The sequence below is a fragment of the Mastomys coucha genome, unplaced genomic scaffold (assembly GCF_008632895.1).
Source record: "Mastomys coucha isolate ucsf_1 unplaced genomic scaffold, UCSF_Mcou_1 pScaffold21, whole genome shotgun sequence".
In the NCBI taxonomy this organism is placed as follows: Eukaryota; Metazoa; Chordata; class Mammalia; order Rodentia; family Muridae; genus Mastomys; species Mastomys coucha.
The window spans coordinates 133,542,044-133,555,292 of NW_022196904.1; the positions used below are offsets into that span (position 1 = coordinate 133,542,044).

The 13,249-nt window shown below is 52.3% G+C and overlaps 1 protein-coding gene across 14 annotated transcripts in view; it reads left to right on the forward strand.

Annotated features, from left to right (window-relative positions):
• The window catches only part of Shank2 (SH3 and multiple ankyrin repeat domains 2), a 446,182-nt gene that overhangs the window by 300,707 nt on the left and 132,226 nt on the right, over nucleotides 1-13,249 (forward strand). For all 14 annotated transcript variants that reach the window (XM_031389011.1, XM_031389016.1, XM_031389019.1 and 11 more), the window contains one exon: nucleotides 12,210-12,292. In XM_031389011.1, the coding sequence (XP_031244871.1) occupies nucleotides 12,210-12,292 (83 nt within the window). The remainder of the gene's footprint in view (nucleotides 1-12,209; nucleotides 12,293-13,249) is intronic.

The window sequence follows — 13,249 nt, forward strand, 5'->3', positions numbered from 1 at the left end:
TCTTTGGAGATTTTCTGTTTGGCTTGGGGTGTGATCTACTGGCAGAATGTTAGAGTATTGTAGGTGTAAGCTCAGCCACTTCCCAGAGCTGCTGGAACCTCCTCTGCCTCCATGGAGACTACCATCGCTGCCATCCTGGGGTAGGGGCTGTGAGCATTCAGGGCCCCCTACCTGGGAAGCATCATAGGTCATAGAACTGTGTCTCCCGCCCCCTGCCCCTGGGGAAGCTGGTCTCCTTCTCTGGATTTGTTCTCTTGTACAAAGTTCTCCACCTCTCCATGCATGCCCTTTGTTTATCTAATCTGTACATGAGTCAGTACCTAGCGTGGCTGTTCACATCTGTGCTTAGAAAGCTGAGGCAGGAGGATTATAGGAAGTATGTGGCCAGCCTGAGCTATAGAATGAGTTCCAGGCCAGACTAGGTAGACTACATGGTGAGATCCTGTCTCGAATAAAAGCAAAGAAGAAAGGAGTCAGTTTGTCTCAGGGAAACAGAAGGTTCAGTCAGTTATGCTGAGAGCACTTAGAGCCCATACACACAGTCATTATGATAATTGGCATATTAATTACCACTTGATAATTATTGCTCAGGGAGGCCGAGTCCAAGCAGACCTCAACTGTGAGCCAAGCTAGGGGGCGAGAGGGCGCTTCGCTTTGTGCAAAGGGCTCTCCATCTCGGCCTCCAAACCTTTCTAGGGCAAGGCACGGGTGACCTGGTTTTTCCACAGTGCTCTGTGGTATATTAAGCCAGGCACACCTGTACCAGGCAGTGTCACAGCTACTGAGGAAAATTAATTCTTTTCTTAGCTTCTGCTATAGGCAGTGATGGACCACATCGGCGTGTTATTTGTGTCCATTCTAAGTCCTGGAAGGTTACTGAAGACATGTCCTGAGAGAACCCAGCCTGAGGCCCACCGCATATCTGTCAATAAGGCTTCATTGGAGCAGAGCAGAGCCCAAGCTTTCTCAGGCTGACAGGGCTGCTGGTGTCACACCTAGAGTCTGGACTGTTGACTCTGGGTCTTTATAAGAAAGCTTGTCAGCTGCTCACCTGGAATATGGACATTTTAAAGTGTTCCCTCTACCAGGGTGTGGAGGTGGTGCTGGAGAAGGGGAGGTGAGGAGTTCAAGGCCAGCCTTCCCATACAGTAAATTTGAGGCCACCCCAGGCTATATTAGGCCCTGTGTTTTAAAAGAAAAAAAATCCTAAATAAGTAGAGTCAGGAGTGTGTCTCCATTGGTAAAATGCTTGCCTGACATGCAGGAAGCTCTAGGTCCAATCCCCAGCACCTCAAAATAACAGGTGTGAAGGTGCACATCTATGATCTTAGCACGAGGGAAGTGAAGGTAGGAAGATCAGGAGTTCAAGGCTAGCCTTGGCTACGTAGTGAGTTTGAAGCCAGTGTCAGTTAAACGGGACCCTGTTTATAAAAAGGAGAGAAAGAGGGAGGGCAGTCCAAAGGACAGGCCCTGTGTTACAATGCCTCCATCACTTCTAACTATGTCTGTAAGCAGCACTGTGGTGACAAGCTCCTCCCTCTGAGCATCAGCACCTGGGGGAGAGGCACAGTGGTCACACGCTACAGGAATTCCATCCACCGTGGACCACTGACGCTTCCTGGTGCCCCATCAGATGGCACTGTGACTGTGGAATTCTTTTCGAAGTTCAGTGTTGAGACATACCCATGGAGCTCAGTATAGCATAGCTAGGCAGGCCTGTGGCCTATGCCAGGCAGCCTACGTGTGCCAGAGGCAGCCCTGTCCCCACTCAGGCAAACACGTACACTACCATGTCCACATATCAGAGCACCCTTATGGAAGAACACCTGGTGACCTCATCCTGTGGTGCTCCCAAGCAGCAGCAGGCAGGTATGGGGACAGCTATGACTTGGTCTTGTAGTTTGGGCCTCAGCCTGGGCTTCTGATAGTATCCAGAGTTAGGCAAGCCCATTGAAGTCTCCTCACCAGGATCTGGGGTCCCAACAGACATTCACACGTTTTTTGTTTTTTGGTTTGTTTTTTTTTTTTTTAATTGACATTTGTTTTATTTATCTGTGAATAGGAATTCCTACTCCATGACGTTCTTGTGGAGGTCAGAGGACAACTTGCAGGAATCAGTTCTCTCCTTTAATGTGTGGGTTTTAGGGATCGTATTCAAGTTGCCAGGCTCAGTGGCAAGCACCTTTACCTGTTGAGCCATCTCACTAATTTTAATAGTTTAAAGCTAGGATGTCCCCCTACCCCATCCCACAGACCAGGGTGGGCTAGCCACATAAAGAGAGCCAATGCCTGCTTCTTGACTTGTTGGGCTAGCTTTAAGACAAACAGATGGGGCAGGTTTAACCTGTCATTCTGATTAGCAGATAGAGGAAAAGGCACAAACAGGCCCTGCCTGTGCCTATAGCCAAATGCCAGGCAGCTGGATTGCCTTGTGGTATTCTAGAGAGTATTCCACACAGAATGGAGGCTGGGATTCCAGAGACACCCAAGCACACAAGTCACCAGGCCACAGAATCAGGAGCCAGGGGGAACAGGATTTTTTCAGCGGAACCCAGGTTGAACCCCTGTAGGAGTGGCCTACAAAGGAGATACTCCTGATTCTAAAAATAAGTCTCTTGTACCAGCAGAACAAAGCCAGAGGGTTACCCATGCCTCATGGGCTACACAAAGGCGTCACTTGGGAACGGTAACTGCTGAGACCCTGGAGGCCAGTGGGTGGCCGTACGTATATGGGGGGGGGGGTATTCTCCCCAGAACTGGCTGCCCATCCTGCCAGGGCTGGTACCCACCACAAGCACACAAGTCACTGAGGGACCTACACAGTGACAGCAAAGTGGCTCCTGAAGACCATGGCAGCTTTGTGCAGAGAGCATGGGCTATGCAAAGACACTGTAGTTCATGAAGGCTACCTATGCCCCAGAAAAGGAGACAGCAGTGAGGCTGGAGCACTGGGGGTTGGGCGAGGCATTATGAAGGGTCTTCACTATTGTGAGGGTTATAGATATCATTCCCAAAATGATGAAACTCTGCAGAAGGAGTATTTTAAATGGGAGAGACAAACAGTCTGGCTTAAGGTGGTTTTTTTATGTGTTTATGTATATATACATACACATACATACAATGAAGAGAAAATTCATGGGAGACCCAGCATCAGGTCTTGGAGGAGGAATTCTGAATCCTAAAAATATGCCAGTTTTTTCTCTGTCTTTGGTCTCCAGAACCATGTTGGTTCCAGGGTCAGGGTGGAACACCTGCAGGGCACTTCCTAGAGAATGGCACTCAAATGTTTTCTGTTTTCCTTGGTACTTAGGGCCTTCTCTGCTCCTGGGCTAAGCATTTCCCTTTCTGGCAATGCCCACCCAGGCTCATGGAGGGGGCGTCTCAGGGCAGGATCCTTAGGTTTCTTAAAGCTCTAGAAGGAGAGAGGCTGCTGCCCCTCCCTCATGGGCCCTTGACCTTCATCTGCCTGCTCAGTGGGACCATCTTGTGTCTAACAGATAGGTATATCCTGCTGCTGGCTGCAGGCAGATCACCTAAGACTGTCCTGGTAATGCCCATATGAGGGTGGGGTACACATGGCAATATCTGTGTTTGTGCATTGCATTCCTGGAATGCAACAGGCTCTGAAGCACAGGGCTTTCTCCCAAGCTCATAGGCTTCCAGCCCTGCTATGTGCCTGATCCCTCTCAAATGAACTTTTCCTCACCAGCCTGGGTGTGTTGAGGCTGCGGCCAACACCAATGTGGCAAGCAAGCAAGAAGACTGTCCTAAGGACCCTCTAAGTTTAGGATACGGGGACACATCCCACCTGGATCTGGGGGACCCAGACCCTACTCTGTGCATGGTTTTCCTTATTTAAGCTGGGAATGGTGATCACAGCTTGTCACCTAGGCAAGGTGCTTCTGGGACCATTGTCTTGAGTATGCTTTGGCAGGTAGCACATTAGATGGTGCTCAGGAAATACTCAAGGGTGACTTATTGCAAGGTAATGGGGTGATTTAATTCAAATCAAGTTCTCTGCTCATGATTGTTTCCATCGGGAAGAAGTTGTATTGCTTATCACGTTAGCAACGAGGAGGGGAAATGGCCATAATAAACACCAGCAAGGCTTTTGCATAATTGCCCATCTGAGAAATAGCTTCTGTATCTAAGGAGGGGGTGTGCAGTTTCCACAGGTAAGGGTGACACAGTGGCACCTCCACTCATCCCGAGAAAGAGTGGCTCCCAGGAGCCAGGAGGAGTGTAGTCTGTGACTGTGTCCATCCCTTCCCACAGGTGACACAACTCTGACTCCCAGTAGCATCCTTGCTTGACTGTCACTAAAAGCCCAAGGTGGCTCCCAGCAGGAGACTTATTAGCCCAGAAGCAAGAGAGCCTTATGAGTCATGCTCCAATCAGGAAGCAAGATGTTAGAGGATGTTATCATGTGTGGTTAAAGCCAAGAGGACCCCCACTTTGGTGGCAAGTGACAAATAATGAGGAACCCCTCCTGTCTACCAGCAAGTTTCCAAGCTTTCCCGTGGATCAGGCCCACCTATAGATAGGTCCTCTCTGCCAACCTACAGCCAGCCCTACCTCCATGAGCTGGGCTGACTGCCCACACCAGCAGCAAGAGGGCCTGGCTGGCATCTCTGCCAGCTGAGCTGGGACACCTGTTAAGTCTTGGCCTGTGCCCCAGCACCTCCCTACCCAGCCCCCTCCATGGAGGAGCTGACAGCATCCTGCATGGCCCCATCCTTCCTGATTGGCAGAGTCCAGAAATTTCTAGGGCATCCACTGTCGCTGCTGCTCCCTGGAGACACGTCTTTCTAATAGTGTTCCAGTTCCTGTGTGGACAGGCCACCGAGATACAGTCACAGGAGCAGTGGGGTTGCCACTCTCAGCCTTCCACTCCCAGCACTGGAAATGCTTCGCAGAGATAATCTTGGGTTTCCACCAACTCTGGACAGGGAGCAGGTACCACCTCCCTACCACCAATGGATTTTCCCAGTGTGCCCATGGCCCTTACTCAGCACACCTTTTGGCCTATTGGAGTTGTCTGAAATAAGTTTTCCCTTGAACCCATTCAGCTGAGTCACTGTGGCCACCGCCTGGCTGTACCCTCACACTTAGCAACGAACAGCACTCAAGGATTCTCCTGAGGTGAGAAAAATCCAACTTACAAGTGATTTTTCACACCTGAAAGAATGATGTTTACAGATACCAGATTTAACAAGAAATGGAGTTGACCCCAGGTGAGATTCCAGAGACACTTAATCAAATGGCAGGCTGGCTTCCGAGTTGCTGCTTAAGCCCTGAGGACTTGAGAGGCGCTGAATTTATTATTTCCCAGCTTGCAAATAGGCTTGAGAGTTGAAGCCAAAACCTGGGGGAGTCCCCCCTTGTCTGCATGACTGTGGATAACACTCTGTCACCTCTTGATGGTGGCCAACACACCTGCATAGTTTCAGCTGGCCAAAGTCCATCCCCAGTAGGGTCTATGAAGTCCCCTTCTGTAGGCCTCTGTGTAGGGGTCAGGGGAGATTCCCTGACGTCTGGGTCTGTGCAACAGCCAGCTCTTTTATGGGACTAGCCTTGGAGTGTCTACCGTGTAGAATGTAGTGACTCCTTGTAGGATGAGCCCCATTCCGCAGAGCCATACATTATGTTTCCTCGGTCACACCCACGAGCCACTCCCACCACTCAGTAGTCATAGCATCCAGGGAGCATGACTGGGCTACTGGGCTGACACCAGGGAGAGTAGTGCAAGGAAGAAGAGCTGACTTTCATGGCAGGACTGAGTAGGAATTCCAGCCACTTGTGTGTCAACCCTGCTGAGTGGAAGAAATGGCTCACCTGCTTGTCTGTCATCTCAACCCTCCTGGATGACACAAGGAGCTGGCTAGAGCTACCACAGATTCAAACATCGTTGCTGTGTAGGTGCTGGCACTGGCTGTGTGTATGCAGGTGGAGCCCAGCATCTCTGGATATTAGGCTGGGATCCCTGGTCTGCAGGCTCCTTCATGCCTCATGGCTTCAGCCATCCACTCCTGGGCATTCTGTGCCTCTGTCTCCTCTATGGAGAAACCGTCTAGACCTCAGAGCACCACCACATCCACTTGTCTTCCTAACTCCACCAGCCAGATCCAGAGGTCAAAGGCATGGGCAGCCCTGCTGCTGCTTCCAGTTCCCAGGACCCTTTCTGGCCCCTCTTGTTTGACTGAAATTCTCTTGTGAGTCTTGGCTAGTAGCCGCATCCCTCCAGACCCCACTCAGCTGCCATATATTTTCTCTGATGTCTCTGAGCCTCCAAGGGAGCCAGGCAACAGGAAGTAAGGATGTCCATTGGCAGGGGCACCGTTCAACCTACTTACACTCCATAGGGCCAGGCTGAGCCTACTCTGTTCCCTCCAAGATGCCAGGCACCCCGTAGACCATTGGGTGACACCTAGTTGGTGTTCACTACAAACACCTGAGTTAATACACTCATGTGGTAGCTTCACAAGGATCCCAGCTTCCTCTGACCTGAGGCTGGAGCCCCACCGCTGCTGATCAAAGAGAAACCAAAGCAACCTGATTGACAAGATTACCATCCCTACCAGGGTTCCCAAGAGAGGTCAAGAGGGGCTCAAGTCCACATTCATAACCCCATGTTCAGGATCAATCTGCCCTTGGTAGTCCTGTTCCTAAGAAACACAGCTTTGTGGGATCCTTCTTGTTTAGTCTCCTAGACTAAGGCCTGGCTGCCTATGGATCTGAGTTTGCCCTCCTATAGGAACAGCTGCACTGCCAAGGAGCTGTCAATGCCAGCCACACACAGCTGCCGTTTTTTTGTGTGCATGCAGCCTTCCTTGGCCTAGCATGCTGCCCCATGGGAGGAAGGCACCCCCTGGTCCACTATAAACACTTGAAAGCCAGGTGTGATGGTTAATCTCACCAACATAACAGGGTCTAGAATCACTTAGGAGACTAGCCTCTGGTACGTCTATGAGGAACTTTCTAGATTGGGTTAACTGAGGTAGAAGACTCACCTGAATGTGAACAGCGCCATCCCATGGGCTTGGGTCCCAAACTGAATAAAGAGAAAGGGAGCCAAGGAAGCACCAGCATTCACCTCTCTCTGCCTTCTGGCTGTGAGTGCAATGTGAGCAGCTGCATGTTCCTGCCTGTGCTTTCCCCGGCATGATGGACTGTGGCCTTAAACTGGGAGCCTTAAACTTAAACTTCCTCCCTTAAGTTGCTTTTGTCAGCTGTTTTTGTCACAGCAACAGGGAAAGTGCTACACCAGGTGTGATGGCTCACAGATATAATCCTAGCAGTTTAGGAGCCTGGAAGCAGAAGCTGGAAGTGGGGATCACCAAGAATTCAAGACCAGCCTAGGCTACACAGTGAAACCTTATCTTCAAACAGTAAAACATAAGCAACGGCCGCCGTGGCTGGGCCGCTTGGAATCCTACAAGGTAGACACCAGAAGGCAAGTCACAGGGGTAAGGTCCTAGGGTCCACTCTGTGGTGGACTTCAAGTCCCCACAATACTCCACATGTACTTGGTCAGTTAACACAAGATAGATCAGGGGATGGGAACAAGCATGGCTGCCTTCTGCATGTGGTTCCCGGAAGTCAATGTGTTTCCTGTAGAAGCAGCTCTTCCATTCTCCATGGCAACCAATGGCTCAGGCCCCTACCTTTATATGAACTACAAAAGGGACCTGGCCCCTCCTCAAGGCTCTGCCATCTGTCCGCATGGCCCTAATGAATACATGATCACAGATGATCTATGGGCAGTGTTTTCAGACTTGTACTGTGCATGACCTGTAGAGCTGTACTTAGCAGACCTGTATCCTCACCCTTCCCCCCCAACACACACGCACCCGCTGTGAGTAGATATTGTCATAGAAGGGTCCATTTGAGGTATGCTGGGAACTCTTCTTCCCTGTGCAGAAAGCACATCTGAGGAGCCTGTGCTGGCTCGTACTTGTGTGCAGTCAATGACCACTGGGAGATTTTTTTTGAGAACAGGGAACTTAGGAGTTTTTGCCTCCAGGATACCCACACTGGATGCTTTATGTACATGGTTAGTTATGGGTGAGGGGACAGGGCTCCAGAAGAGGCTGAAATGGGGTCGCCCAGGAGCAGTGTGTGGAGTATGAGAGCTTCAGATGTGTCCCAGTGAAATGTAGACAGTGGGCTTTGGGTCGAATCTGAGGGTAGATCTGCTGGGGAGCCAGGTAGGGGCTACCCGGGCCTTAGGCAATGTTAGCTCTGCTCATGGTGAAGTGCCAGGGCAGCCAGTGAGTATCCTCACCCAGTGAGTATCCTCACCCAGGGTCAGGTTACTGGTCAACAGGAGGAAGAGGCTGCTGAGAGTCCAGGAGAGGCCTCCCCTCTACAGTCATCTGCAGCATCTCCCACCCAGCTCCCCTCTGCCATGTCTTACACCCCTGCCTCAGGGTCTGCCAGCCCCTGGGCATTCAGGGTGATCTGTAACAACAACTGATTGTCTCTCAGGGGATCAAGCCCCTTGAGGAGAAGGGGGCATTTGCTTCTGCGTAAAGCGGAAGAATGTGCGTGGAAGCTTGAGGGCCAAGTTCCCAGCACTGGGTCTGCCCACAGTGGTATGTCTTGTCAGTGGAAACCCACTTTCCACACCTAAGTCTTTACCCACTCTTTTCAGGCTGGCAAATGTCTGAATTTGGGGTTTAGGCCCAAGGCCTGTTGGTGGTTAAGGGTGGTGGGCACATAGTGGGGCTTGGCTCCTGAAAAAAATCATGAAGAAGAGGAACCAGAAACCATCTTCCAGGAATGGAAGGCCTGGAAGTCCTGTTCCTAAGAAACACAGCTTCGTAGGATTCTTCTTGTTTAGTCTGGGGAGAGGTTGGGGGGAGGAGGTCTGTCTGCACACACAGGGCTGTCACAGAAGAAAGCTGTTAGAAAGGTCTTGGAGGATCAGGATCTGGGAGACGGCTCAGGCCCAGGGCTGTAGAACTGAGTAATACAGCTGCTGCCTCTAAAAGTAGCTCTTTAACTGAAAATAATCCCTGTGTGTTAGAGCTGACTGTCCACCAGGGGCTGCCCTGAGAGTACAGGGTCCTTCTGTTCCCCACCCTCTCCAGGCTTCACCCCATGATCATTTCCGTGATTGTGATTCTCAGTCTATAGAGTAAGATCTGAGGCTTAAGAGGTCAGGATGACCTTGGACTCAGTGTCACACTTCACTTTGAACCATGCTCAGTGACACCCCTGCCCCCCTACATCCAATCAGAAAGAGATAGCCAGTGTCTAGTCAACATAGCTGGCATGAGGAGGTTCCTGTGACTGGTAAGAGGAAGTGTCTGCATTTAGTGAGGTTCTGCTGGCTGATAATACATTCCAGAAGGCCTCTGTGCCTTCTGCCCTGAGCTGAGGCCAAAGTGGGTGCTGTTGCTCACCTGTGTCCAGGGGATCATGCAGACATTATGTCTGTGACTCTCATGTTGGAGCAACCAGCCCTCAGCTGCTAAAGCACACAGAGAAAAGGAGGCTGGGTTGGACTGAGCACCAAGGCCTCAGAGAGACCCCTGTGCCTAAGGAGGTACGTAAAGAAGCCACAGGATTTCTACTGTCTAGCCACTGAGGGAGCACTGGGGCCAAGACTAGTAGCTTCCTATGTGAAAGTTGGAGGAGAAAGGAGAAAGGTCTCCAGTAAGGGACATGAGTCTATATTCCAGATACCGAGGGTGGGCGTGAAAGTTCAAAGATCGAAGTGTCTGGCATAAGCTAGCTTCACCCAGTGTCTTGTAAAGTGCCTGAATCCACAGCAACAAATCCTGCCCTACCCCAGCTCTCCTTCCAACCATTACTGTGATGGCAGGTCCTGGCTGCCAGCCAGGGCCTCTCCAGTTACTGACCACTTGAAAGGGGTTCCCTGGGGCCTTGTCACTAAACCACACTATTGTGGGTATAACGGCATGGCATGCAACCACAGCAGCCCCAAGTGTCTCTGGGCTGTCCTCACAGCCTGTCGATATGGGGCACAGGGGACCAAAGAGTCTGTCACTTCCTACAGGCCAGGCCAGACACTCACCTATAGGTGAGGGTCCCACCCCTGTAGGACCTGTTGGAGCAGGGGGCTTTGAAAACAGAGTAAAAAGGGTCTCAGACACCAGGATCCAGGAGGCTGGCAGGATGTGTCAACAGATAGAGCAAGGTTTTAGGAGAGCTTCTTAGCCACCCACCTTCTGAGACTTCTATGACATGTCATCCTTCCTAGACCACTGTGCTTGTAGCTTATGCTGCTGCCCAGCTTATGTTCCCTTCCCCATAGCCAATTCCCAGAACACAGATTCTCCCTGGAGCATTATTAGCATGTCCTCATGATGGGTAACTGTGGAGTGACTTCTGTGACCTCGACACCATCAGTCTTGACACCATCAGTCTCGCTTGCCCAGTGGGAACCTTGAAAAGCCACTCCTCTGTCCTTACCTGCTACCAGGTATGTCTAACCAGCAGACCACTGGCCACATGCACCCCAAGGCAGCTTGGAATAGGGCCAACCCAAAATTTTGTACTTACTCAAACATTGTAAGATTGTTTTGCCATATTTTTTTTCTTGTAACTTCATTGCGTGAACTTTGTAATTGGTAATGTCAACATAATGTCACAGTGACAAAAGGTTGGCCAGGCCTGCTAGGCCAGCTAAAAGGGGCTGTCCTGCTCCTCCAGCTCCAGGGTGCCCCTGTCCTAGTTGACTGCTATCTGCAGGCCAGACTCTACCTAGGTCCTGTGCCTCCTGCAGACCCCAAACTCTAGTGAACTGACTGACGCCACCTTGGGACTCAGAGCGAGCCGTCACTGCTCTTCAATCTAACCCGCATTCTATCTGCAGCCCGCTTCTTCTGTGTCTGGGGCTCAGCTACTCCTATTGTGATTTCTGTCCACCATGTCCTGTGTCCTCCTACTGAGACTCTAGAAAAGAAAGCCCTCTCCCTCCTTCTCCAGCCTTCAACCCCCAGACTTCCTGCCTTCTGACTTACTTCCGGGGGGCGGGGGCAATGGCTGAATCTGGGAGGCAGACAGCCCTGTCTCCTGCCCCAGAGCAGCCACCAAAAAAGGCTAGCAAGGGTCAGAGTTGGTGGCTCTCAAGTCACTAGGCAGCATCTTTTCGTCCTGTGTCCCCTGGCGCGCACCTCTAGTGGACAGTCAGAGTTCTGTTAATGTTGGTGACAGGCAGCTTTGGCCGGAACAGCAAAGTTGGGGCTTTTTAGTCTGTTTCCTTTAAAAATGGAAATGCTATACAAAGAGGTGAGCCCGGTGGTTCTTGGTCTTCCTTGCAGTGGGGATGCTGCTGCCCTCGCTGTCCTCAGCAAGGCATCTTCCTCAGGAGGGAGTCGCTGCCCTCCTTGGCTCTGGTGGGACTGAAATGGCCTGAGCCCATCACTCCCTCACCCCTCAGCGTTGGCCTCCGTGGCCGGGAGAGACACAGAGCTGGCGGCTCCCCCTCCCGCCGGCCACCAGCCCAGCCTGCGGCTCCTCTGCTCTGCGCGGGATGACGCCCAGGCAGCCGCGCCGGTCGCACTGTGGGCTCATCAGATGACTGTGGGGGCTCCTGCTGCACACTACATTCCCTAGGACGGGGGAGAGGGAGGGAGGGGGCGCTGGCTGCAAAGCACAGGTCTCTGCATCCCCAGTGCCTGCTGCTGGCTCGTGCACAGAACAAACGGAGAGAACCTGATCTCCTCTTTAAGCCCCTTCAAGAAATAGCAAAGCAGCTGTCTTGGTTTTTCCGCCGGCTGATTTCTTCTCCTGCTTCCCTGGAAGATGCGTCTGGCCGAGACAGGCCTGGGGACCTCCTTCACTACGCTGCTGCCTCTGCCGCCGCCACCACCACCCGGGCCACTTACTTTCTTTGCTCTGGGCGGCGGCGTCCTGGCCAGCCCCCGGGTCCCTTGAGCTGGGCCCCCTGCTCCCCCAGCGGCCTGGGCAGCCCCTCCAGCATCCATGACTCCTTCCCCTGGCTGGCTCCCGCGCCCGCCGCCCCCCTCCACATCCCACTGTGCCCCGCTCGCCCATCCTGCTACCCCCCCACCCCCAGCTCCTCCTGCACCGAGCTGCTGCCCAGGCTCCTCCATGCTGCCTGGATCTGAGCTGGGTGATTAATTGGCTGTGATGATGAGCGTCCCCGGCGGTGGAGCAGCCACCGTGATGATGACCGGTTACAATAATGGTCGCTATCCCCGGAATTCTCTCTACAGTGACTGCATTATTGAGGACAAGACGGTGGTCCTGCAGAAGAAAGATAATGAGGGCTTTGGATTTGTGCTCCGAGGGGCAAAAGGTGAGTGTTCTGGGATCCCTTCCCATGGTGTCTCTCTCTCTCTCTCTCTCTCTCTCTCTCTCTCTCTCTCTCTCTCTCTCTCTCTGTGTGTGTGTGTGTGTGTGTGTGTGTGTGTGTGTGTGTGTGATGCACACAGGCTTGTATGAAGAACCTTCCCCAGCTTGGAAATAAGCATGAAACAAGCATTTTCCTGGGGGCACTTGGTTGCTAGACAACGATGCTCTTTAACATTCTGCCTTCCTCAGAAAACATCTAGGCTTCCTGCAGGCATGTTTTTAATTTTCCATCTACAGTACTGCTCCAAATGAGCTGCTCTCTCTCCCTCCCTCCCCCCACCTCTTTCTCCCAATCCTGGGGAGACCCTGCAGCTTGGGCTTCAGTTTAGTGACAGTGTGCTGACTCTCAAAGCTCCTGGTCTCTGATAACCCAGAATGGCCCAGCCCAAGTTTGAGGCACCCGGAAGCTGGCCTGTGCTGGGGATGGGTTTCAACTCCCAGGGTGGCAGGTGTCTGCCAACTCACCTCTAAGGTGACTTTGCAAAGGCAAGGAGAAAAGAAGGTCCCCTCTACCATCGACTAAGCTAGCAACACCACACACCCTGTGGCCTGGGAGTGGGAGGCTCCGGGACATGTCTCAGAGCAGTGCCACATGCCTGCCCCTAGCATGGGGCTTCCCTTCCCAACTACAGCAAAATGGTATCAGCTCGCTCTGGAAGAGGCGTCTGCTTGAGTGAGGCAGGTGGGGGTCAGCTGCGTGTCAGTTACCTGTGCAGGAGGCATCCTTCCCTGGCTAGCTTGCCCACCTGCCACGGGCTCTGGCCGCCCACAGCAATCCATCCAAAAAGAGAAGAGCAGAGTCTTCTCCACCCCCAGGGTACAGGTCCATGCCTGTGTGATGTGCCTTCCCCTCCCCCAACCTGGGCATCACACCTTCCCACTCGTCCGCCCCCGGCCTCTC